Source organism: Rana temporaria, chromosome 4 (assembly GCF_905171775.1).
Source record: "Rana temporaria chromosome 4, aRanTem1.1, whole genome shotgun sequence".
In the NCBI taxonomy this organism is placed as follows: domain Eukaryota; kingdom Metazoa; phylum Chordata; class Amphibia; order Anura; family Ranidae; genus Rana; species Rana temporaria.
The window spans coordinates 207,157,473-207,184,097 of NC_053492.1; the positions used below are offsets into that span (position 1 = coordinate 207,157,473).

The 26,625-nt window shown below is 41.8% G+C and overlaps 1 protein-coding gene across 2 annotated transcripts in view; it reads right to left on the reverse strand.

The window, feature by feature from the left end:
- Positions 1 to 13,746: 13,746 nt before the first annotated feature.
- EPHB3 (EPH receptor B3) overlaps positions 13,747 to 26,625 on the reverse strand; it is a 54,672-nt gene continuing 41,793 nt past the window's right edge. Inside the window, exons 8-16 of one of the 2 annotated variants that reach the window (XM_040349794.1) lie at positions 25,996 to 26,101; positions 25,787 to 25,842; positions 21,803 to 21,925; positions 21,361 to 21,608; positions 19,089 to 19,304; positions 17,271 to 17,420; positions 16,973 to 17,166; positions 15,077 to 15,232; positions 13,747 to 14,961 (exon numbers count right to left, since the gene is read on the reverse strand). In XM_040349794.1, coding sequence (XP_040205728.1) covers positions 14,853 to 14,961; positions 15,077 to 15,232; positions 16,973 to 17,166; positions 17,271 to 17,420; positions 19,089 to 19,304; positions 21,361 to 21,608; positions 21,803 to 21,925; positions 25,787 to 25,842; positions 25,996 to 26,101 — 1,358 coding nt within the window. In that variant the 3' untranslated portion in view covers positions 13,747 to 14,852. The remainder of the gene's footprint in view (positions 14,962 to 15,076; positions 15,233 to 16,972; positions 17,167 to 17,270; positions 17,421 to 19,088; positions 19,305 to 21,360; positions 21,609 to 21,802; positions 21,926 to 25,786; positions 25,843 to 25,995; positions 26,102 to 26,625) is intronic. The other variant, XM_040349795.1, reaches the window with a different exon arrangement.

Consider the following 26,625-nt stretch of genomic DNA (forward strand, 5'->3'; position numbering starts at 1 on the left):
GGACTTCCTGTCCCACTTCCTCCTTCCTGTAGGCGACTAAGCTTAGTCGCCTTCAGGAAGTGGCTGCTGTAGGCGATCGCCTAGGACACGTCACAGGTCCTAGGCGATCTCCTGGCCAATTACACGGCGCGGCGCCGGGCCGCGCCGCTCGCGCATGCGCAGTGCCGCGCCGCTCGCGCATGCGCAGTGGGTGCCCGGCCGTGAAGCCGAAAGCTGTCACGGCCGGGTGCCCACACTGAAGATGAAGACGCCGGCCGGGGAGGGGGGGAGAGGAGCGGAGCCCCGGCCGGCGCGTCGCTGGAGCAGGTAAGTGCCTGTTTATTAAAAGCCAGCAGCTACACTTTTTGTTGCTGCTGACTTTTAATAAACATACAAATGGCTGGAACTCCCCTTTAACTTTTTTTGGTTCAGATGGTGTCTAGCATGTATGGCGGAAACCAGGTAAGGAGTACAAAGACAAGTATGTCTTGCCTACAGCGTACACCCCTTTTTAACTAATGACACCACCAAGCTTCCAATTCACTCCCTGTTCATCTCTCGCCTCGACTACTGCAACTCCCTCCTCATTGGATTACCTTTACATAGACTATCCCCCTTCAGACCATCCTGAATGCGGCTGCAAGACTCATCCACCTTACCAACCATTCAGTGTCCTCCACCTCTCTATGCCAATCCCTCCACTGGCTTCCACTCACCCAACAAATAAAATCCAAAGTACTAACAATAATTTACAAAGCCATCCACAACTCAGCCCCCAGCTACATCACTAACCTAGTCCCAAAATACCAACCGAGTCGCTCTCTTCAGTCCTCCTAAGACCCCCTGCTCTCTAGCTCCCTTGTCACCGCCTCCCATGCTCGCCTCCAGGATTTCTCCAGAGCTTCTCCTATCCTTTGGAACTCCCTACCCCAATCTGTCCGACTGCCCCCTAATCTATCTATATTTAGACGATCCCTGAAAACTCTTCTCTTTAAAGGAGCCTATCCTGCTTCTAACTAACACTGTTTTATTTCCTCCATCAGCTCATCCCCCACAGTTATTACCTTTTGTATCAATTGACCCTCCCTTATTAGATTGTTAGCTATAACGTACCAATATGTAATGTAACTGTAATGTCTGCCTTTATTTTGTTAAGCGCTGCGCAAACTGTTGGCACTATATAAAACCTGTATAATAATAATAATAAAATGCAAACATGTTATACTTACCTGCTCTATTGCAGTGGATTTGCAGAGGAGCCTGGATCCTCCTCTTCTCAGGTCCCTCTTCTGTGCTGCTGGCTCCTCCCTCCTGTTGAGTGCCCCCACAGCAAGCATCTAGCTATGGGGGCACCCGTGCTGAGCTGCAGCTCCGTGTGTCCATTTAGACACAGAGTTGCTGTTAGGAGAGGGGCGGGGCCCGATTGGCTGACTTTGACAGCCGTGGGAGCCAATGATGTTGCTGTCTCTCAGCCAATCAAGAGGTAGAGTCTCGGACGACCGAAGGACTCGTGGACATTGATGAGGCTCGGGTAAGTATTAGGGGGGCTGCGGCACACTGAAGTTTTTTTTATCTTAATGCATATACTATGTAAGGATAAAAAAAAACTTCTACCTCTACAACTCCTTAAATTCTATAAATACTGCTTACAGGTGACAGATTTTGTAAAAGTGACCCAGTGGAGTCTGAGTAATTTTAAAAGTTAAGTGATGTGTTAATTGTCACAGGTACGTTTTTAAGGATTAAAGCTAGCATAGAGTTAAAGAATGTGTTTAAAGCCTACCAGTGACATTTTTCGCTCTTTTGGTCTGTTAAATAAAAAAACAATGGATATTATATCTGTTGAAGTGCAAAACATACCTGTTGATCCTTGCAGAAATCCAGTTCTGTGCCCTCTGCAGTGTTCTCTCACATGTGTTACAACTACAGAACACTGCCCCTATGTTATAGGGATGAGAAGTGGAAGTGTTCTGTAGTCCTAACATACTTCCTGTCCTAGGGAAACAACACTAGATATAATGCAGCAAGTGAGCATTGTCACTGAACTCAGAAAGTGTTATTTGCAAGATTACCTTGTGATCATCAAGGGATAACTTGAAAAAAAAAATGCAATCACCAAATCTAAACACTGGAAAGCTGCCATTTATTACATTTTTATTCTCGGCTTAAACACACTTGAAGGTTATTTTGTACTTTGCATTTTTGTTGCACTGTAAAACTCTGCTAAAAGATATAGGTGAAAGGTTAAAACCAAATTGATGTCTCACATCTTTTTTTTATGGCTCTGCATCCCTGTATGTTATTTTTACTCACAAATTCCTATTAAAAAAAAAAAAAAAAAATAGAATTTTTCCTACAGCTTGCCTGTAAAATCCTTGTATTGTACATCAGGGGACACAGAGCAGCCATAATAACTGGGTTGTACATCACCTATAGGTGAATGGACACTGGCAAAACCAGAAAGATAAAAGACAGGAAGTCCTCCCCTATATAATCCCTGCCACACAGGAAGTACCTCAGTTTTGTAGCAAGCGGTAGACTTCCGAGACAATAGGGGAGGGATCTGTGTGTCACGTGATGTACTCCAAGAAAAGGATTTTACAGGTAAGCTGTAGTAAAAATCCTATTTTCTTTATCGTACATCACGGGACACAGAGCAGCCATAATGACTCACTGAGATGTCCCCAAGCATTGCTTTTTGAGGGGGGGGGGGGGCATTATGACCAATAGAACAGCAGGCTCTATATTGCTGCCTGCAGTACACTGCGTCCAAATGCAACATCCTCCTCAGTCCTATTATTCACTTGATAAAAACCTAGTGATCGTATGCACTGAAGATCAGGTAGCAGCCTTGCAAATCAGCCATTGATGCTTGATGATGAACTGCCCATGAAGCACTTACTCTTAAGGCGGCACTTTGCCCTTTAATCCATACACCTGAACAATCACCTGGCGAATCCATTGAGAAATAGCTGACTTAGGCCCCTTTCAGACGTCCGCCCCTGTCTGTCCGTTCATTACAAGTCCGTTAACGGACTTGTAATGAATCCCTATGGGAACGCGTCCGTTAGCGGATGGAGCATCCGCTAGCGTCCGCGTCAGTCGGGATCAGCTTTTCCGAACGGAAGGAACCCTATTTTTCTTCCGTTCGGTGGAGCGGAATTGATGCAGACGGACAGACGGTCCGTCTGCATCAGGTTCCCCATAGGGGACAGCGGAGCAGAGACAGGGCGGTCCCTGCACTGTGTGCGGGGACCGCCCTATCCGCCGACAGCTGAGCGGGGATCCCCGCTGAGCCGACGGAGACACACGGAGTGGACCCGGAAACGGTCCGCTCCGTGTGAAAGAGCCCTTCGATGCTGCCTGTCCCCTCTTGGGACCTTCTGGCAATATAAACAAAACATCAGTCTTCCGCATCTGAGCCATCATTCTTAGATAGATTCTGATAGTCCATACTACGTCAAGAGAATTAAATCTCTCCTCTGCAGACTGTGGATTCGGAAAAAAGGAAGGTAGAATAATATCCCGATTCAGATGAATTCAGCATTCAACATGGTAGACAATTCTGTGCCAGAAATGCCCCGGTCCTTTAAGATCCTGGTTTCAACAGCCAAATCATTAAACTTAGGGACCGTAAAGCAGGATGGAATATTGGACCCTGTGACAGCAGATCCGGACAGAGTGGAAGAACCCAGGGGTTTCCCATCGCCAGTCTTACAATCTGTGCGTACCAAGTCCTTCTAGGCCAGGCCGGAGCTACTAGGGATTACTGGCTCTCTCCCCTCCCGGATTGGAGGGAAGGCATAAATCAGGGAAAACTGATCCCACAAGATTTTTAGGGCATCTGCCCCTAATAAAAGTGGGTCCCTGGTTCTGGTCACAAAGCTGTCTAGTTTCCTGTTGAACCTGGACGCTAGCAGGTCTACATCTGGAACCCCTCCATTGACGGCAGATTGATGCAAAGATCTCAGGATTTAGGGACCACTCCCCTGGCAACATCTGCTGGCGACTCAAAGTCCATCTGCCAATTCTCTACTCCCGGAATAAAACCCAGCCGATAGGGATGGAACAAATCTTTCTGCCCAGGGCAGCATGCAATCCACTTCCTTCTGGGCTGTCTGACTCCTGGTGTCTCTCTGGTGATTGATATATGCCACAGCAGTGGCATTGTCCGACTGGACCCTCACAGGACATTCCTGTAGTCTGGAAGTCCAGAAGCTTAGAGCAAAGCGAGCTGCCCGAATCTCCAAAATGTTGAAGGGCAAACTCTCCTCTCTCCAGGACTACTCTCCCTGGATGATGGCCTCCTCTAGGTCTGCCCCCCCCTCCCCCATCAAGAGAGACTGGCATCTGTCGTCACCACCCTTTAGACCATAGGTAAAATGACTTTCAGCTGAAGAGACGTGCCAGTCCAGAGACTGGACAGTCTTGTTCCAGACGGACAGAATGTTGGTCTGAAGTGGTCTAGAGTGGAACTGTGCAAAAGGGACTGCTTCGAATGAAGATACCATCTTCCCCAGTAGCCTCATACACAGGCGAATGGAGGGGAATCCTTTCCCTTTTATGACCTGGACGTGTTTTTTCATGACTCTGAACTTCTCTGGTGGCAAAAATACCTTTACCTTGACTGTGTCTAGTATAAGCCCCAGAAACCCCAGGCGCTGATCTGGACGGCTGAGGCTATCGATGCTGCATGAAATTAGAAGTACTGAAGAACTGGACACTTTAAAAAGGAAGGTCATCTGCTCCTCTTAACTGGTAGAAGCACGCTCTTACCCCCCTTAAATCTTCTGGATATAATTTATCCAGGTCTTTTACAAATAGCCGCTCCCCATGAAAGGGAAAACCATCTAGTAATCTCTTGCAAAGGTGACTCCGAAAAAAAGTAACTAAAAGAATCCTGAGCATATGTACCAACAGCAGAGCCAACCGGGACACCTGTTGTATAGAATCCTTAAGGGCATATACTGCAAAACAAAGTCCAGAGGAAATTCTGCCAAATGCTCCACAGATACCCCTTGATCAAGAACAGTCTTAGTTACCCGCTTTACCTGGTCCTTTAAAAGATTGACAGATACTGATAGCTGCCACTGGCGGTTGTACCACAGACCCAGCAATAGCAAATTAAGTCTTTGAAAAAGACTCCAATTTCTTATCTGATGGATCCTTAAACACCTGAGCATTATCTACAGGACAGGTACGACTCTTATTCATAGAGGAAATGACAGCATCCACAGATGGCATACTCCATTTTCTTATAAACGTTTCCTCCATCGGGTACAAAAGAGCTTATCCAGGTGATCCCAATCAGCATGCACCATCTGCTCTAGCAATGCATGCAAGGGAAACACCTGAGAAGTCCTAAATAATTTCAAAATAAAATTAATTTAAACCCTGATCGGACCATCTCCGTGAGGCGCTGGATCAGCAGTCTGAGAATGAGAGGCTAAAAATGGAAGTGGAGTCTGTAACCTGACCTTCCTTCCGGTCCTTTAGTGCCACTTCTTCCACATCTTCTGCCCAATCCTGTTACAATGCAGGTGGGGGCTCAGGTGAAGGGGATCTATCCAGTTTCCTACCACCTTGGGAAACTGAAACAATCATACCTGCTATTTTCCCTTCTAGCCCAACTAAAGCTGATGCCAAATCGTCCTTAGTAATGTAGGTTGAGGCAGAAGCATTAGTGTGTGCTACAATGCCTGACAACCGTAATGGCTCAGATTGGCCAGTTGCCTCAGGTCTTTCAGGAGAGCTAAACAGAGCAGATGTAAGGCTAGCATCCTCCAATACTGATGGTGGTGCATTTGCACCCCTTCCTGCTGTGCCTCCCCCACTCCTCCTCCGGGAAGACATGCCCGAGACAAACTTGAGGTAAAAGAAAACCCCCCCACCTTTCTGCACTTCACCGCTCTGCAAACACTTTTGCAGTACACAGCTCTTACAGGACCTGTGTTGCCTTGTTCCATCCACCTACAGCGACTCACATTCCCAGCTGATGCCCCTCTGTGTCCCCTCCAGCCCTCTCACAGAAGTCCAATGCTGGACCAGCTCTCAATATGGCCGCTTCCGCCCTTACTGCGCATGTCCACTCGTAACGTCCCACACAGCCGTGACATCCCTCCCATGTGCACATCCATCATGCACACTCCTTTGCGCTATTCTCACGCACGTCAACTCCGATCACTTAAACAGCGTCAGGAGGGGGACCACCGATGGCGCGACGTAGAGAATAGTGTACAGGGGCGGGAGAACCTGCCGAACTACCCGTCCTCGGTTAGGATTAGCCTTGCTGGAAGCTCCGCAGCACCACTTCCCCCGGTGGACAGAAAATGTATGACACCTGGTATAAAAAACCAACAGATAAGAGACTGAAAATGCATCTTATGGTCTAACAAGTGCAAAAAAAAAAACTTTAAAACACTTACCAGTCCCACCGCAGGAATCTGATAAAAAGCTAGATTCCAATCTCCCCCCATCAAGGCGGGTCTCCTTCCCTTGTCCCCTTAAAAATGGAGCCACTCTCTTGGACCTGTAAAGCACCCTGCCGGATATCCATTGGCATCTTATTCCTTACCAAGGGACCGGATTTCCCAGGGTCCAGAGCCCAAAAGGGTCAAATTACAGGCAATACCTCATAATCCTCTTGCGTAAATGAGGTTTGGGTACCATCCATTTTAGTGTATCACTGTTTGGATGGATCCGATATAGCCCTTTAAATCCTTCAGGATCTGTTCCAGGACCATTTTCTTAGTTAGCTTATGAAGAGCTTCTCCAAACCGTGACCATCACCTTACAAGACACTGGCGAAAAAAAACTGAGGTACTTCCTGTTTGTGTGTATGTGGGGGGGCTTCCTGTCTTTCCTTTTGGTTTTGCCAGTGTCAATTCGCCTATAGGTGGCGTATATCCTAGAGTTAGTCATTATGGCTGCTGTGTCCCGTAATGTACGATAAAGAAATACCTTTTCTGTTAGTGAGGTTGCTGCATCTGGCCTTCCCACTCCGGTGCTCCATGCTGATGTAGCTGAAAAACAGCCACACCCCTCATCACAAGTGCTGAAAAGGGGAGGGTGTGCGTTTGACCCCATTCTTTTCCTGAGTGTGGCTTACTGAGGGTCCAAGTATATTGGACAGCACAACTGCTGGTAACAGGAAAGTGATACAGTGCTATGAAAGCAGTTAGTACAAGGTCTACCCCTATAAAATGGTAGCCTTAAAGCAGCCAAACTGTCAATGTGTGTTGAGCTGATAGCGCCAACATTTCTATGTAGGTTCATGTCCCTCATGGCAATGCCTGGCTTCCGATGCCTTTTGTTTTAGATCTGCTCATTTCTAGTCCCAATGCATTTGCAAGCATATTTCAGCAACCAGGCAAAAATTTGCTTTTGTATAAACATATCTCCAGAACATAGGAAGAAATAAATCATAAAAAAAAAAAAAACACATACACAACAGCAGTCTGTAGAAAAATAAAATGTTCCATTGTTATTGGCTAGCACCTATAATTTTAGCTCCATCTTACCTTGCATCAGAGAGTTTACAAGGTAGGCAATCGCCAACAAACCAGCTGGCGGTATATACAATTGTGCTCATAAGTTTACATAGAATTTATAATTTCTTGGCGATTTTTCAAAGACTATGAATAACACAAAAACATTTTTCACTCATGGTTAGTGTGTGGTTGAAGCCATTTAATATCACAATTAACTGTGTTTGCTCTTTTTAAATCATAATGGCAACAGAAACTAACAAAATGATCCTGATCAAAAGTTTACATATCCCAGTTCTTAATACCGTGTATTGCCCCCTTTAACATCAATGACCGCTTGAAGTCTTTTGTGGCATTCATGGATGAGACTCTTTATCTTCTCAGATGATAAAGCTGCCCATTATTGGCAAAAAGCCTCCAGTTCCTGTAAATTCTTGGATTGTCTTGCATTAACTGCATGTTTGAGAGCTCCCCAGAGTGGCTCAATTATATTAATGACAGGCGCCTGGAGGTGGCCACTCCAGAACCTTCACTTTATTCCATGAGAGGTCGACTTGGCCTCGTGTTTTGGATCATTGTTGGAATGTCTAATGCACAACTTCCTGGATGATGAATGCAAAAGTTTCTCCTATATTTTTTTGGAAACATACGGCATTCATCTTGCCCTACATTTTGACCAAATTTCCTGCGCCTTTGTAGTTCACACATCCCCAAAACATCAGCAATCCACGTCCGTGTTTCACAGTAGGAATGGTGTACCTTTCATCCTCTCCAAATGTAGAGTTTATGGTTGTGGCCAAAAAGCACAATTTTGGTCTCATCATTCCAAATAACTTTGTGCCAGAAGGTTTGAGGCTTGTCTCTGTGCTGTTTGGAATATTGTAAGTGGGATACTGTGTGGCATTTGCATATTAACGGCTTTCTTCTGGGGACTCGACCAAGCAGCCCATCTTTCTTCAAGTGCTTCCTTATTGTGCATCTTGAAACAGCCACGCCACATTTTCAGAGAGTCCTACATTTCACCTGAAGTTGTTTGTTTTTCTTTGCATCCTGAACAATTTTTTTGGCAGTTGTGGGTCAAATTTTAGTTGGTTTATTTGACCATGGTTTGGTTTGAACAGAACCCCTAATTTTTCACTTCTTGATTAGAGTTTGAAAAACTGCTGTTTGGCATTCTCATTCCCTTGGATATTTTTTTATAATCCTTTCCTGTTTTATACTGTTCGACCATCTTTTTCCCAGATCCTTTGATAATGCTTTTGCTTTCCCCATGACTCAGAATCCAAAAACGTCAGTGCAGCACTGGATGCAAGGGTTTGTCGGGGGTCCAGAAACTCATTGAACTTTTATACACACACACACAATAAATACAAGCAAACATATCACAGGTGAGGATGGTTACCTTTAATAGCCATTCAAACCCCTTTGTGTCAACCTGTGTGCATTTTTATCAGGCCAAAATCACTAGGGTATGTAAACTTTTGATAAGGGTCATTTGGCTAGTTTCTGCCATGATGATTTTAAAAGAGAAACCACAGCTTATTAAATGGCTTCAGCCAAACACTAATCATGAGTGAAATAATTGTTAGTGTGTTATTCATATTCTCTGAAAATGGCCAAGAAATCTAATTCTGCCAGGGTATGTAAACTTATGAGCACAACTGTATGGTCTGCAGTAAAACTGGATTCTTGACATGAGGCTTGATGATCAGTTATCTAAAAGTGCGGTTTATGTATATAGCAGCAGTCATCTTACAATGTTCGGACCACTGATATTTTTAAACACCCAATAATAGTAAGGTCACAAAAAAAAAAAAAGGTAAAATGACAGTTGAACTGCAGATACCTGCTGCTTCAAAGGCAATACACACGAAAAGATTTGACTAGCCCGATCATGAACATTTCCCTACATGTGTAGAGTGAAGATTGGGTTGATACAGTTTTAATGGTCATACTTGGGGAAGCTTCTCACACTTTTAGCTGTAGGCAATTCTGACTGATCACATATGAAACCAGACTTTCTGTTCAGGAGAAGAAACAAACATTTTACCAAATGATCATATCTTACTTCGGATGTGGCAACACTCAATTTCTTTAAAGTAGAGACCTTTGAAAATGAAGATTAGGCACAGGGTGGTCAGTGCAGTCTATTGATGCAGAATAACGTAGCTACAATTAACAGCACCTCTATTCATTCTATGAATAGTCAAGAGCATAGCATTACTGCTGTGACAAAAATGTGCAGAACTACGCTACACTAGTCACATATCCTGCTTATCACTATTGCCGGTGAAGGGTTCCCTGACCTACTGAACAGTAGGGCACCAAAAATAGGACACTAAGGCAGTAAATTAAAGAGGGATGCGTTCTACACCACAGAACATTCTAAATGTCCTACATGAGAGAAGAACATAAGTGTCCTGCCAGGTTGAAGTCAAGCAAACAAGTCTGTCGCCACACACTGCTGGAATCAGACTCAGCAGTATTTTTTGGAGTACCATATCAAAGGGATTGGAATCCGAAGGAACATCAAAAAGAGGATTTGGTTCAGTAATTACAAGTGGCTACTGTAGAAACAACAAATAAAGATGCAGTGGCTGTGTGACACTTGTTGGAGTTCTGCACTGAATCTCTGTGTGAGGTCAGCGTGACCTTGGCCCATGAAGTGTCTGAACCGGAACAGAGGATTCTAAGCTTGGTAGAGCAGAAATAAACAGCTTAACATGTCAGTGCATAGATTACTATCAAACACTGGGAAAGATAAAAAAGTGTTGTGACAAGCCTAACACACAATTTTTAATAAGTGATTATATATATTGGATAGTGAGTGGGAGTATAATGTCAAAACTAAGCAGGGAGGATGCAATTACCTTGGCAGATGCAGAAAATGTAATTGACATTTATATGCGTTATAGACTGCATGTTGCTGGTGTGATCTTATAAAGTTAGAATCAACAGGCTGCATATAATCAATTTCTTGAACATCTCCATTCTGTGATCAACTGATTTCTATACACTACAATACTTCTGCTGCGTACCCTGTTCTCAGGAAATGTAGTACAGTGTATCTGTCTGCGACACGGATAAAGGAAGATATGAGCAGTGTAATCCAGTACAAAATGTTGCAAAATTTATAATTTGCATACAATAGCCATTGTTCTACCTTCTCATTTTCCCATGTTCATAATTTATCTTCACTTCACCTATACTTATCCAGCATTGACAGACAATGCAATGTTCCAAAGCACCATCAGATCGGTTTAGAAGGGGTGAAGCATTAATTACAGCCAACTCTTATGCCCTGTACACACGGGCAGAAATTGTATGTCGGTCTGTCAAACAGCGTGCATGCTGGAAAACCAGCAGCTGAGGGACTCCCAATCGGAGCTCTCCACCAATGGCCGCCCACCTGTCAGAACACAGAACAGCTCAGTGGGGGAGAACGCTGGACTAACCTTGCATAGTTCTCACAGCAGTTCCAGAGGGGTTGCACGAAAAAAAAAAACAAAGAAAAAAAACTGTAGTGCGTACCAGGCTTCTCAGTCGGCCATAGAAGGTTGGGATTTTGGCCAGTTCAGCAGGAACTGGCCAAGATTTGAACCTTCTGTGGGCAGGCTGAATTGCTAGCGGCTGTTCTAGCCTCTAGCAATAATTACTATGTTCTCCCAGCAGGGATGGCTTCCCCACACAATTGCTACATGGGAGGGTCCCCCCCCCCCCCATCAACATTGACTGTGTTGAGGGGGGGGAATCAAATGAGATTGTATCTCCCATTATGTGACCAGGTTGGTATTAAAAATACCTATAAAAATGTAGAGATCAGTAGTACATATTTAGCACTAAAACACAGATGTGTGCAAGTTCCAGCTAAGGAACCGGTTCCCACCTGACAGCCCTTTCAGGCTTTTCTGGCACCCTTAAACCATCTTCTATTACATTTTTGCAATTGTTTTCAGTCTGTAATATACTAAAGAGGCAAGGGTTCATATAATTGGTCTCTCTTTGCTATTAGTAAGCTGTAAAGCTACCAAACACTGATCCACGATCTGAAGGTAAAAAATACACACAAATGAGGTGGATTCGTCGCTGATTGAAAAAAAGTTTTCCAGCATGTCCCTTCAACAGGGAATTAACTTGTTAAACAGGAAAAGCCATGCACTGAATCCAAATTCCACCAGTCCCTGCTGAAGAAGCTGGTTTTTGATCAGTGTATGGCTAGCTTTAGTTGTGCTTTGTTCTTTTTTTCTAAACTTATGGTATGTTTGGATATTGAGAAAAACTGATAATTTGAAGGTGAACTAAAAACGGCAAGAACTGTGAGAATTGTGTTTCCTCTGTATGATTGCATAAATTGGATTACGGTAAGTAGTAATCTTCTATATCTGCATGGAGGAGTTCGGGCATAAACAAGCAGTAATACATATTATCAATAAATGTATGCTACAGCCAACAAGACAAAAGAAAACAAAAAATAAAATAAAAGAGAAGATTCTGATTGTCTAAAGTCAAATTAAATTCATCTAACATTTACAGTGTTTCCCAATTAGTACGTTGTGAAAATTAAACCCAATCTCTTCCTATCAGTACATGTGTAAATCTTTCACCATCAAAAGATAATATGGATTATGTTGGCCATACTAAATTTCTATTGTTTAGCCCATGAGCTGAACAAGAGAAAAAATTTAAATAGTTTTTCCCATACATGCTAAACCATGCAGATGGAGGAATAGTCACTGCTGGCTACTGTATTCAGACAGCACATGTGTGCATACTTACTGTATTTATCGGTGTATAACACGCACAGGCCTATAACACGCACCCCTAACTTTAAGAGGGAAGTTTCAGGAAGAAAAAAAAAAATTTCCACAGCCCCCTGCGTATAACACGCAGGCACAGTTTACCCTCTATTTTCAGGGTAAAAAAGTGAGTGTTATACGCCAATAAATACAGTAAATAGTGTCATCATCCGATAGGATTCAGGCACTGCTCAGTCGACTTTGTCAAGCTGGGTATTGCCGACAAGGCCACCCAGGGCTCACATTCCCAGCTGAATTTAGTGCCTATTCTAGCTGTCTAGCTTTTCCGGCTTCAGAACAATTTCAATGTTTTTTTGATAACACTTGCAGTTCATCAATTTTGCTTGTTGTGTTTGTTCTTTACAAATGCAATCTGTACTTCTTAATCTAATACATATAACTTTTCAAACAGGCTAGGATAGCAGGGTTAAAATACAGTGAATCATTTATTCCCAACTCAGAAACTGCTGCTGAAAGTAAAGCCTCCAGATCTGTTGCATAATATACAGATTCACCATTCTATTCATTTTCTCACTGCCCTTTGTACAAACATGACAGTGTGAAGTGTTTGTCAAGTCTCCCAGTCTTAGTCATACACCTTTGATGGGTGTACAAGCCTGTACAGTGAGCCTAACAGCTGGAAACCATATAAGGATACGTGACACTCTTCACACTTAACTGATGACCATTAAGGGGAAAATTCTCTCCTTAACTGATGGCCATAAAGGGGCAAACTTAACCCAAGGGGTCACCAGCAATCTTATTTTTCTCACTATGCTGCATGTGATAGTATAAGTAGTATTTTCGCATAGTCTAAAAGAGCAAAGTTAAGCCCTATCACATGCATGTTACTATGGAAGCTCCCGTACAGTTAGGTTGTGGTGGATCGAATGTAGGATTGTGTGTGCCGCTCAGGCTGTGAGGGGTTTTAGTCCAATGCCAAACGATGCAAGTACCAGCCAGGGAAGGAGCTTGCCTCAGCTCTAAAGGTCTATGTGTAACAAAGGATGTATCCCATGGGCCTCACATTAAAGCAAACCCGCTGTAGTAAAGTGTGTGGCAGTCTAAACCCAGGCTCCTGCTAGGTCACACACAGTCTCAGGCCCGGGCTGAGACTCCCACACACTTTACTACAGCGGGTTTGCTTTGATGTGCAGATTATAGAATAAATCTTGTGTTACACATAAGTTGTGGTTGAGGTATAGTGATCCTCCAAGGACTGCCTGGCAATATGCAAACAGCATGGATACAGGACAAAAGTGGGCCTTTACCATGACATTCCAAAGATAAAACTAAAAAACTTTCACTATTAGGATTACATCTCATGTTTTCCTTCCTTGCCCTCCTTATTTGCAGCAATTATGCTTTAAAAATTACAGGTAGGCCAACATGTGCCAACAGTGATTAAGCAATAATAAAAAGCTGAAAACCTTTATGGGATGACAATATAAAAAAGACAAAAAAAATAAGCACAAACCAAAAAGTTTTCCTTAAATAATTTAATTGAAAAAAGGTATTTCTTAAAAAAAATTATAAAATGTAAAGTTATGATGAAATTTCCACTCTAAACACACCCCCTTATCACTGAAAGTGAGAGTAAACTCACAAAATAAAGAGCATAAAATGGTTGCAGGGGGGAGAGGTAACAAGGGAAAACAGAAGCAGGAAAATGGATAAACAGAAGCAGGAGTTAAATATAGGATGGGGAGGACTCAGTGGATTTTGATTAAGGGGAGACACCATCTGAGATGAGAAAATAAAATGGGTAGTGGGACTGTGAAACAGAATAAAAAAAAAGAAAAAAGAAGATAAAAGCAGAAGTGACTAATCTGTAGGCATCCATCTCATTATCTATAAGAAATGCTTCTGGCCCTTTAAGAATGCCTTGTTGCAGAGCAGGGCCTACTTCCAATTGGAATAGAACAACAACAATGGGCCTATGTCAAACTTCAATGGGCTTATGTCCAACTTCCATAGACCCACATAGAAAGGGCCTTCCTACAGCTAGGCTTCTGTAATTGGAGAGATGGCACTGAATACTCTGCATGCAGATATAAACTAAAAAGAAAAGGGGCAATTGGGAATTATGAATGTATTCTGGTGATACATAGAGAATAAAACAAATAGCTAGCTCTGCAACCCTGCACCTTTATTATTGGCCTAGAGGTTTTTGTACTAGGTGGAAGACACTTAAAATATATTGCCTTTCTTGTACTCTCAATGGATCCCTCTACTTAACTTTACTTTGCTTATAAATCACATACACTCCATAATCTTGTCATTTACACTACTAATTTTTACACACACATTATCATCATTCACACAGAAATCCATTCAGACTGGTGCGCCCATGGTGGAGAAGCAGAGGCGTATCGTAAATCTTTCCTGCTCATAGCAGTAAATCAAAATGAAGTGCAAGTATCCAGCAAGCAGAGGGCTGAGAGTTCTTTTGTGCAAAGGAACTGTGACTCCACTCAAAACCCCACCACGATCCAGGATTACTTTTGTGCACCTTTGAGCTGCCGTAGAGCTCTATCTAGTCCATATTGTTTCTTCAATATGAAGAATTTGGTCCCACTGTGTTGTAACTTCACACCTGGACTGGAAGAGTTTGGCTCATTTGCAGCCTCATGTCTTGGACACTATGGAGAAGCTTCTTTTGATGGCCAGCCAGTGTCACCCCGATTCGGAGCAAGTCTCTGAAAGCAAAAATAAATGAATGTAAAAATCTATTGAAAGACTTTGGAACATAAAACATTTTTAATCTTTTCCGCTATTCCAAAATGTCTGATACACACAATCCCATCTACTTACTCAGCTGTCATTTGAGCCACTAGGTGAAAAGAGGTGAATCCAGCACTCAGAAAGTTCTCTTGATACTGGCCCATCTTGATCGCCTCCAACCAGTCACCCACAGTAGGAAACGTTGTATAGTCAGGCACAGTACGGTCTAAAAGCTGCTGGGACACACTGAAAAAAAATAGAACAAAACAATTAGGGGGGAAAAAAACACGCACACACACACACACACACACACACACACACACACACACACACACACACACACCCCAAACGGTGTTAAACTGCATTGTCAAATATGTGTTAAAGTGGAGTTCCACCCAAAAATGGAGTAGAAGTAGTGAACAACGGGAAAAAACAAAACAAAGAAAATTATATTTTCCCTAGAGCAGGGATCTCCAAACTACGGCCCTCCAGCTGTTGTGGAACTACACATCCCATGAGGCATTTTAAAACTCCGGCATTGAAAGACATGACTAGGCATGATGGGAATTGTAGTTCCTGAACAACTGGAGGGCCATAGTTTGGAGACCCCTGCTCTAGAGTATTGCCAACATCCCAAATGTTAGGAACAAACCCTGAAAGGGCACAAGTACCCCCCCGGTACAAAGGGACTTTATGGGCAAACAAAGCAAAAGCTAGTATCATCAAAAGATTAATTTAGAAATTATATTATATATATATACACACACACACACACACACACACACACACACACACATATATATATATATATATATATATATACATATACACATATATACATACACACATACACACACACGCTATACAAATGTCAAAAAATATCGATAGTTTGTACAATACTTTCTCAATACAGACTTCTATTCGGATACGTTTTAACAGTTTCCAGTGAGAAAATAGTTGTTTCCCCCCCTTTAGCCCAGGGGAACTTCCACTTTTTGGAATCCAGGTGCAATACAGGTATTTGCTCCCACTTCCTGGCATAGATGACCGCGGTGATCGTGGTGACCTACGCCACTTCCGCCACCTATTCTGTCTTCCCCCGCTGTCTTCTGGGAAACACACAGGTCCCAGAAGACAGCAGGGATCAGTGAGGACACGCAGCGCAAGGCTTCACTTCCCGATTCCATCACCGAGGATGGCGGCGGGAGCAGCCGGGAGATTGATCGGCTTCGGCTGCCGACATTGTGGGCACCCGACAGATAAGTGTCCATTCATTAAAAGTCAGCAGCTGCAGTATTTGTAGCTGATGGCTTTTTTTTTTTTTTATGAAAATGCCAGCGCCAAAACAGAGAATTCAGGATACACTTGGCCAAAACCGAAATTGAAGTGTAATAAATATATTTTATTATAAAATGATTATATTCTACTTTTTAAATATAATGAATATGAATTTATTTCGGCCATTATCACCACCGTTTGAAGCGGTCTTAAAAATCCTGCTTGTTGCATTTTTGGTGTATATTTGGTCAGCACCTCCCAATTTAAGTAAATTGAAAACATAGCAGGAACAGGTCAAAAATGCACCACTGCCATGTTTTGCATGCATTTTTTGAGTCACAAGACCTATGAAAAAGCACACCATAAGGTTGGATTCACACCTATGCATTTTTAGTGCTTTTTGCATTTTACAGATTTGCACTATAGAACATGTTCCATAGGAAACCATGATAAATGGCCTGTAGTGCAAATCTGCAAAATAGCACAAAAAATGCATAGGTGTGAATCCAGTCTTAGTATGGCAAAAATCTCGGGGGGTTTTCGGCTGCCATCGGCACAACGCTGAAAACCCTATTTTAGCATCACTAAACACCAATAGATACAGAAAAGCTGCATAAAAGTACAGGGCAGGAATCAAACCATAGACAAGAATCAAAGCATTAAGCTATTTAAAATTCATACATTTATTAAAATCCTCCAAATACTAACCCTGCATGAGCTGTGCTGGTCACTTTCAAACTAGCGGCATTGCGTATTAACTTGTCCAAAGAACTAACAATCTGTGAGAACTTAGGCCTCAGGTTGCGATCGCGGAGCCAGCAGTCAAGCATGAGCTGGTGCAGGGCAGACGGGCAATCCATAGGAGGCGGCAAACGATAGTCTTGTTCCACTGCATTAATTACCTGCAAATAGAGAATGTGTTGAAATGAAATCATCCGTCAACGTGCACCTTAACAGGTTTCTGCGATTTGATTCAAAGATTTTGCCAAAAACAAAAAGCACTTACATCTTGATTTGACATGTCCCAGTAAGGTCTTTCACCATACGACATCACTTCCCACATAACAATACCATAACTCCAGACATCACTAGCAGATGTGAACTTTCTGTACGAGATTGCTTCTGGAGCAGTCCAGCGAATCGGAATCTTTCCTCCCTGTTTAGAAAATAACAAGCTTTATACTTTAACACGCAATGCCTTTAATGCCCCAAATGCAACAAGAACACAAGTTATTCTTTTAAACCAACATGATATTCAAATTTAGGAAGATGGATAATGTCTTCAGCTGGATATTAATGTGCTGCTCTTATTTGGAACATTAACATGCTCTTGCTCATCTTTACTGAGAACCTTAGGGGGAGATTTACTAAAGCTGGTGCACACAGAATCTGGTGCAGCTGTGCATAATAACCAATCAGCTTCTAATTTCAGCTTGAACAATAAAACCTGGAAGCGGATTGGTTACTATGCAAAGTTCCACCAGCTTTAGTCTTTATGCCTTCACTGCTCTAACAAAGTGCACATACTTACTTGTGTGCCTCAAGCACAATAGCTGGAATGAGACATTCCTAGGTTCCAAACAATAGCAATCAATGTACACCTGTGGACTCATTTAGTAAAAGTTTAAAGTCGGCCCATACATGGATCAAAATTCAGCCAGTTCACCATGGACCAGCTACATTTTTATCCAGGTATGGGCACCTTGGTTGTACAGAAAGCGATCGATTAACTTTTGCTGAACACTTGTGTCAGAATACAATAGCACAGCGAAAGCGATTCCCCCATCCACCTCAAATGTGTGGATGGGGAAATCGGAACTTCTTCAGTATGTGAACAAAGTGCGAAACATTGATTTGCATACAGTCAAATCTGATGCCCAATTTTATACTGCATCTCCAAGTGTCACAAAGGCTCCAAGCTGCTAAATGTCACCAAACTGTTGACACCCTGTATGAATAAGTAGAAAAGAGAATATACCAAACAATCTGGAGATCCAGAAAATGTTACTCTAGAGCCCAATTTAGGCTTCTGACCCCAAAAGGTTCCACACTTATGGATTTGAAAAAACTGTAGAAGAGGTTTTTGATTACCTGCATTTTTTATGCGTGAAATTAGGAACATTTTACGTGAAATCAATTATGCTTCCACATAAAACGATGGTTCACCTAAATGACTACTCATTCAAGGAAGCTAAATTAAAAAAAATTCACACGCTCTTTTTTACAACATGTCCACAATCTGTTTACTATTTTTTTTTTTTTTAAAGGAATCTTTACCTATTATCAAACAATGATAATGTAGGTTTAAGTTTAACTCTTTGAAACCTTTAAAAAAAAAAAAGTGCAAGGGAAAAAAAACGTTCCCCAGCCCTTGCGTATAACACGCAGGCACAGTTTACCCTCTATTTTCAGGGTAAAAAAAGTGTGTTATACGCCAATAAATACAGTGTGATTATATATATATATATATATATATATATATATATATATATAAAAAAAAGGAAACATTTAATACAAGGAACATCCACAAGCCACATCAGTGTTTTTCTAAAGAGCTCAGCAGATACTCCACTGACCCTACATGAACGTCACTCAGTCAACTTATTCAAGTTTTCATGTAAATTTGAGCATTAGCTATTGAGCTCTGAAAACAGGCTTTAAGCAACAAGGTAGTTAGGATTAGTCTGTTAAACATGTAAAATATACTTAGTTTCAAATGATGACAGGAAATGTAAAAAACCTTCAAATGCAATATATTTCATTTTTACCAGACTAAAAATATATACAACAACAAGACACAATCTAATTAACAATAGTGTCTTACCAGAGAGCTGGTATACGTGGGGTCAGATCGGCTGTTCTCCAAGAACCTGGACAGACCAAAGTCAGACACTTTACAGACGAGATTGCTGTTCACCAGGATATTACGGGCGGCTAGATCACGGTGAACATAGTTCATCTCAGATAGATACTTCATTCCTGATGCAATGCCACGCAGTATGCCCACTAGCTGGATAACTGTAAACTGCCCATCATTCATCTAATGAAAGAGAAAGATTTACAAGGCTTAAAACACTCCAGAGTAAACTAACCTTACATTGAAGATTGATAAAGCACAATGTATAAACCTTTAGCAAGAGTTTCATAAGAAAAGAAACAAAGCACCAATATGCAGACAATCAAGGTTACATATTCACAAAGTAGACACAGTGTAACAAATCTAAAGCAAGGTTTATCAAAATTAAAAGTTCTTAAAGTCACTATCTGAAAGTCTGAATTGGAGGAAAATGCAAATGCAAGGTTTCCAACAATTACATATTTCGAAAGTTCTGCACTCCAAAGTGGCCAGCACAAAAAAAAAAAAAAAAAAAGGTACATTTTTATGGGCTATAAAGAACTGTTTAAAACAGTCAAGAGTCTCCCTGCCAGAATACAATATCTCAGCAGGAGAGATCTCTACATCAATGTCGCTTGTGTTGATGTGGGGGGGGCGCTTTAGGTTGTTTTTTGCTCAACCTGCAGGTTGAACGGAAAAAACTGTGTACCCAGCTTAAAGCAGTTATAAACCCCAATAAAACGAAGCCCCCCAGTGGTGCCCACACACCGCTGAGATGGCTGACATCTTTTGCGTCCTGCCTAAGTCTTCCCCTGTTTTTTTCTGGGTTCACGGGCTCCGGCGCTGTGAGGGGCCAGAGCCGCCAGTCATGGTACAGGGCTCTGAAGAATCAGTACGGGCAGCCGTGCCTTCAGAACGCATGTGCCGATGACATCAACGGCAGCGTATACAGTAAATATCTCCTAAACCATACAAGTTTAGGAGATATTTAAAGTAACTATAGGCAAGCCTTATTCTAGGCTTACCTATAGGTAGCTCTGGTGTGTTCGCAAAGCCCACGTGCAGAGCACGCCAGGAAGTCAGCACTGTGCTGCGCTAATCACAGGCAGTGAGACATTGTTCCAATGCTCCACTGCAGAGATTGGGAAAGGTCTCACTGCCTGTGATTAGCACAGCGCAGTGCCGACTTCATGGCGGGCTCTGCACGTGGGCTTTGCGAACACGCCGGAGCTCATCCTTACCTATTGGGTACAAACCAAGGGAGTTTACTTCCTCAAAACAAACTAAAGTCAGGAAACCCAGTAAATAGAATTCAGTAAGAAGTGCGCAAAGGCGTCCCCCTGTATTGGATCTAGATTTACTAGGTTTAGGGTCCATTTTAAAAGGGGTTGTTCACCCAAAATGAGTGCTTTATGGAGTCTAGAAGGTTGAGGCTGCATCTGGGTTTGAATTTACCTTGGGGACTCCCAGTCACAGTCCTTCTTACTTCATCTCAAAAAATAGATGTTCCCACTCTTCCTGAGGTATTTTCCCATTTAAGAAAATAAATAAAAATAATCCAATGGCAAGATGACCCTATAAGCAAGTGTTCTCACTCAGCCTATTCCCACTCTTGTAGCTTACAGCACACTTCACCATCACAATAAATTATTTGGTTATTTTGCTTTCCAGCACCTAACGAAAACTGAACCATCATTTTTAAACAGACTGACCCTTCAAGGAAAAGCATTTGCTAAATAGAGCTTATATTATTGATTTTTTAGGACTGGCTCCAAAACACACAACAGTGTGAATTGCATTAACCAAAGCTGTGATAGTATGTTTTTAGTTCACAAATCAGATGTTTTTTCTGATGACTAAGCTGCAAATAAAACTATTTACTATTGTGAAAACTTCAAGTCTACAGGTTAAACCTCCACTCACCCAATAAAAAATGTGAGCGGAGTTTAATGTGTAGAGTTAAACTCAGATCACAGTTTAACTAGAAGATTCCAGAATGACTGGGCAGACTTTAGACCCGTTCACTGTGTGCTTTGTTAAAAAAAAAAAATACATGTTCCATCTTTCCTAAAAGAAAATGGCGCTAATGATAAAACATGTTCTTTGTTTAAACGTTCTCCTTAAAAAAACTCAGACCCTTCAAATATCAAAGCTGCCTTCACAAAACTACACAATGGTCTACATTAAACCCCACACACAACTTATTGACTCCCACCAACTATCTGCATTTTAGACAACCTACATTTTACCTGAAACTTACCCTTAGGAAGGAGTCAAGGGCTCCATTCTCCATAAACTCTGTTAAGATCATCACCGGACGACTCCTGGTCACAACTCCCTCTAGCCGTATGATGTTTGGATGATCAAACTGCCCCATAATGCTCGCTTCCCCCAGAAAGTCACGTCTTTGCTGTTCAGTATAGCCTGCTTTTAGAGTCTTGATTGCCACCAGCTGCTCCCTGCGTCCTGCCTGTTTAAGTCGTCCACGGCAAACCTCCCCAAACTCACCTAGAGAAGAGGAGATAAGAAATCAATCTGCCCATTCTTTTCTGCTTGGTTAACAGATCACGTTCCATTTAATATATTCACGATAACCTTATGTCTGCACTATGCACTTCTCAATCCCCTACCGTATCATTAAGTGAAAGACGAGAAGCATCTGACTTTAATGGAAAGACAGTCAAAGTGTTTATGAGACAAACCTGCACCAATCACTTCTTCAATCTTCACACACGAAATGTCAATTTCTTTAGCAAAATCTCGCACAGCTTCATTAGGATCCTCATAAGTGAATGGATCAATGTACAGCTTCATGCCAGGAACCACTGTGAGAACAAGAAGCATCACGTACTTTACTGAATGGTGCCAATGAAACCTAAAAATTCTTAATAGCCATACTGGGGCATCATTTCAAAGTGGTTATTAAATGTATGATGGACACTAAAAGTGTGAAACGACCTGATCTTCATTATCCAAACAGTGAGAACTTTACCTAATAGTGTGTTATACAATAGAAACAACAAATTATAAACCTATAATTGGGAAGTGTTCATCACCTGGAACCATTAGTATGCCCTTCAATCATCTATATTAACCAATCAGAAGGAATCTTACAAAACCTATGATGACTAAGTTATGATGCTCTATGCACTAATAAAATCTGACTATATACGTTGAAGATTGAGGTTATGGTTTCCATTTTCTACTCTCCAGAGTTTTTCTTGGGGGTTGGACCACTAAGAAGTCTGTGGGCATCAGCAACCCCCCCCCCCCCCCAAAAAAAAAAAATTCTTCTGGAAAGTAGAAAATGGAAACCGTAGCCTTCTCATTTGAGAAATCAAATCCAGAGAGACTTATATTGCCTGAAGTGAAGAATATTTATGCAGACAATTATAAAGCTGTGAATGCAAGGCCAGCAAATACAAACAGCAAACTGGATTGGACCAGTTACAAATAACTGAAAATGTATGGTAATGAAGATAGGCAAAGTTTATCAATATGGAACAAAATATACAAGCATTGGATATGCAACATGGCTACTTATCAAAATAGGAAATAATGTTACAATAACTGATAAGTATTAAATTAGTAAAGCAGTAATGCCAATTTCCAATAAAAGAAACCATTTAATTGGGAATTTTACAGTTGCTTTTTTTTCTCTGGCAATTTCTGGATTTTTTTTTAATTCTATTTGTAAGCACAATTAAAAAAAATTAGGGCAGGAGCAGGGACCAGTATAGACAGAAATTGGCTCTTTTGGGAAGTAGCCAGATTGCACTAAAGTCACATGGGTCATAACAGGACAAACATTTTTCCTTAAAAAGCTGGGGAACACGCAAGTGCTTATTTTCATGTACTGTTGCAAGATTTTCATTTAAAAAGTAAGGTCTTGCGACAGTGTCTCTAAATATCTTCCATAACTCTTATAAATCACAGACATAAATCAATGGCCATCTACAGTTTATAGGTATATTAAAACATAGAATACACGGTCAGACCTATGGAAACAACAGCAAACACCATATATTACTATATGTGTGTATGTACACTAATGTAGTATGCAAAGGATTTGCAAGTCCATTATCACCACTACTTAAATGTGATAGAAATCTCCTATAATCAATGTAGAGTGTGGTGTAAATCAATAATGTAATAAACTACAAGGCTTATAAATGGGGAAGGATGAACCATCAAAAACCACAAAAATGACAACTGTTTCTAAAAATAGCCTAGACAGCATTTGGAGAACAAAACTCTCAACTATACATAAACCCTCCACAAGCACTTCAATAAAACGTCTTTTATGACCAGGAGATGAGGCACATGATTTGTACCCATTAATCAAGACAAGAGAGTTGGCATAATTTACACCCCCTCAAACAGCAGGCCACACAAAACACAAAAGGTGTGTCACTAACAGCAAGGGGAGCCATCCAGCATTTAATGGGAAGGGGGGAGTAATGGTATTTATGGGCCACATGGTGTAAGAAACCATGCCATTTCAAACAGGCAAATTACTGGTGGAGCAGTGGGGGCAACTATAGACTTAAGTGTGCTGCACAAAGCTATTGTCATTCAAAACCACTAATCAGTGTAATGGAGGACAGGACTGTCATTTGTAACTAAACCCAGCAACCAGTTGAAGGACCACCAACAAGTCATATACAACAACTGAAAGCTACATTCCCAGACCCTAAATTTTAGGATCCTTGGGCAAAACTTTTTTTTAAATGAAAGCAGATCTGAACTTTCAGCTGGATACAGTCCTGCTGCATCAAAACAAATAGGCGTGCAAAGTCATAGCCGTTCCCTCTGAAAAGCAATGCAGTGAGTTTCAGAGGGCATTTGACTAGTGGGGAAACACTCCCTGCTGTTTGTTCCAACCCCCCCCCCCCCGGGAGGATAATTGCACTGTGATGCAAATAATTGTGGCCACAGCATGTGTACAACCCCATTTTCTGTCTTTGCAGCTTAAGAGGGAGCTGTTGGGGGGGTAACAATACGGCTCAACTGCATGTTTTTACCACCCTCAACCACATGTGTAAACTTGGCTTCAAAATTTCTTCTTTACCAAGCAGCTACAGCCCAAGTATAAAAGACTGCCACCTGCCAGCACACTGCCGAGAAGGAACCTTTGCTCTTTATGCAAAAGCATTGGTCTCTCTGCAGAGGTTCGTCACATCCTAGACCGTAGCAAGACAGTGAAAATACAGAGGACTAGTTCTCTTCACCATGGTCAGTCATACAAGGGATATAGGACACCACAGCTAAGGTAGAGTATTCTCGGAAGCTTGCATTGCAAAAATGTATTTAGGCTAGCCAACAAAAAGTATTGCCAATATGAAGAAAATAAATAAATAAATAAAATATATATATATATATATATATATATATATATATTCTTAATATGTTTCAGGTTTACCACCATCTTTATCCAGGTTTTACTACTTATTGTGTCACTGGCCAGAGCGCACAGCCGGCCAGCACCAGACCAGATACAACATACCAAAACAAGCATCAGCAAATACTGATGAGGTCAAGCATTCAGCCAGTAAAGTGCTGGTACACGTCACCCAAATCCATTTCCAAGTCAGCAATTTATTAAAGGGGTTGTAAACCCTCATGGTTTTTCACCTTAATGCATTCTATAAAAAAAAACTTCTGTAGTGCTGCAGCCTCGTTTTACTTGCCTGAAAGCCTTCATATTCTTTCCGGCAACGAGCACACCAGCTCTAGCTGGTGTGTTGTATCCCGATTGGATAGACTGATAGCAGCGCAGCCATTGGCTCCCACTGCTGTCAATCAAATCCAATGACGCGGCGCCGGGGGCTGAGTCCTGCATTCTGTGTGAATAGACACAGATGCAGGACTCGGGAGCGTACCCACACAGGTGTCCACCTTAGGAGAGCCTTCCCCAACATGGACACTTGAAGTGGGGAGGAGCCTCAAACAACGCTGAGGGGCCCCAGAAGAGAAGGATCGGGCACCACTATGTGCAAAATGAACTGCACAGTGGAGGCAAGTATGACATACTTGTTATTTAAGAAAAAAAACAAGGGTTTACAACCCCTTCAAGTAGTACAAGGAGGACAAGGATGCCAAACCTGGAGGCTGCATCAACAGTCATCGATGAAGAGTCTACATTTCTATCCTGACAGGTTCCCTTTGAAAAGGCAGAGCAGTCTGGCGTTTGTAGATGGGTCATATTTATTCTTTGCCATTTTTTTACTGACATAAATACATTAATTGATAAAGAAAAATCGAAATATGGGATAAAGCTAAAACCATAAAGAGAATCCAAGGACAGACTCTAATTTCTTAGCTCTGAGAAATACAAATAAATAAATAGTGTTTACAAGTGCCAATTAGTTGTGAACACCACGGGACATTAATTACAAATTGCTAAGCAAATTCAGAGTGAGAAGCAACATAATGTGCAGCCACCCAGAACAAGTAGAGCAAGACAGCTTTAAACTACCAGAAAAAGGTCACTGTATTTTAGAACCACAAGAGCATCACACAAAAGGACAAACAGGGAGAATGTGCAAAAAGACAGAATTGTGAAAAGGCATTCAAGAGAACATCCAATACAGTAATAAGCTAGCAACATAAAAAAAATGAACCAGAGCAAGGAGGTATAGCTAAATGGACATCAATTCAATATTCTTTCAATAAACCACACTCACTGTATTGTTGCAGTTTTTCTGTATATTCAGATTCTGGGTCATTCCTATGCTTTCTGCTGTAGAAAGAATAAGGGGGGGGAAAAAAAAAAAGTTCAAATCTTGTCCAAACAAAAAAAAAAATTACAAAAATATCTAATCCTCCACATGGAGCTTTTTACAAACAATCCTATCCATCCCCACAAACGATTCTGCCCCAGCACACCACTCACCTGAAACACACAATTACAATAACGACAACTGCAATTATAAAAATCAGCCCAGCGGTCACAGAACCAACAACCATCGGGACCTGCTCCTGAAGACTGCTCCGATCCCCTGTGCGGGAAATAGGGAAGGAAAAAAAAGGAGGAAGGGAGTGAGGGATCAGTGGGCACAGGAAAAACAAGGACATGAGGAATCATAAGGGTAGAGGGTGTGGATCCTACAGGCAAATGGGACACAGGCAGTGTGGACTGATGAGAGGAGACAGAAATTAGCAGATGAACAGGGAAGGTGAGACATTGGAGCCAATATATCAGAACTGGAGCCAAGGAAAACCATAAAACTCAAGCAAATGCAGACTAGATGCCAACTATTTTCTAATATTTTCCCCACAAAAGAGAAAACGACGGTGCTTCATTGATTGCCAAGGCAAACCCACCACTTTCCTTTGCTCCAGGGTATAATTGTGCCCCACTATGCCAAGAAAGGCTTAAAGCAACAGTGTGAGGAATAGGAACATGGAACAGAAAAAAAAAAAAAAATATCTGAAGGCAAGTACACATTGAATGATAACTACTTCGAACAGAGCAGGTAAGAAAAAAAAAAGCATTGAAGCGTGTTTAATACATGGACTTAAC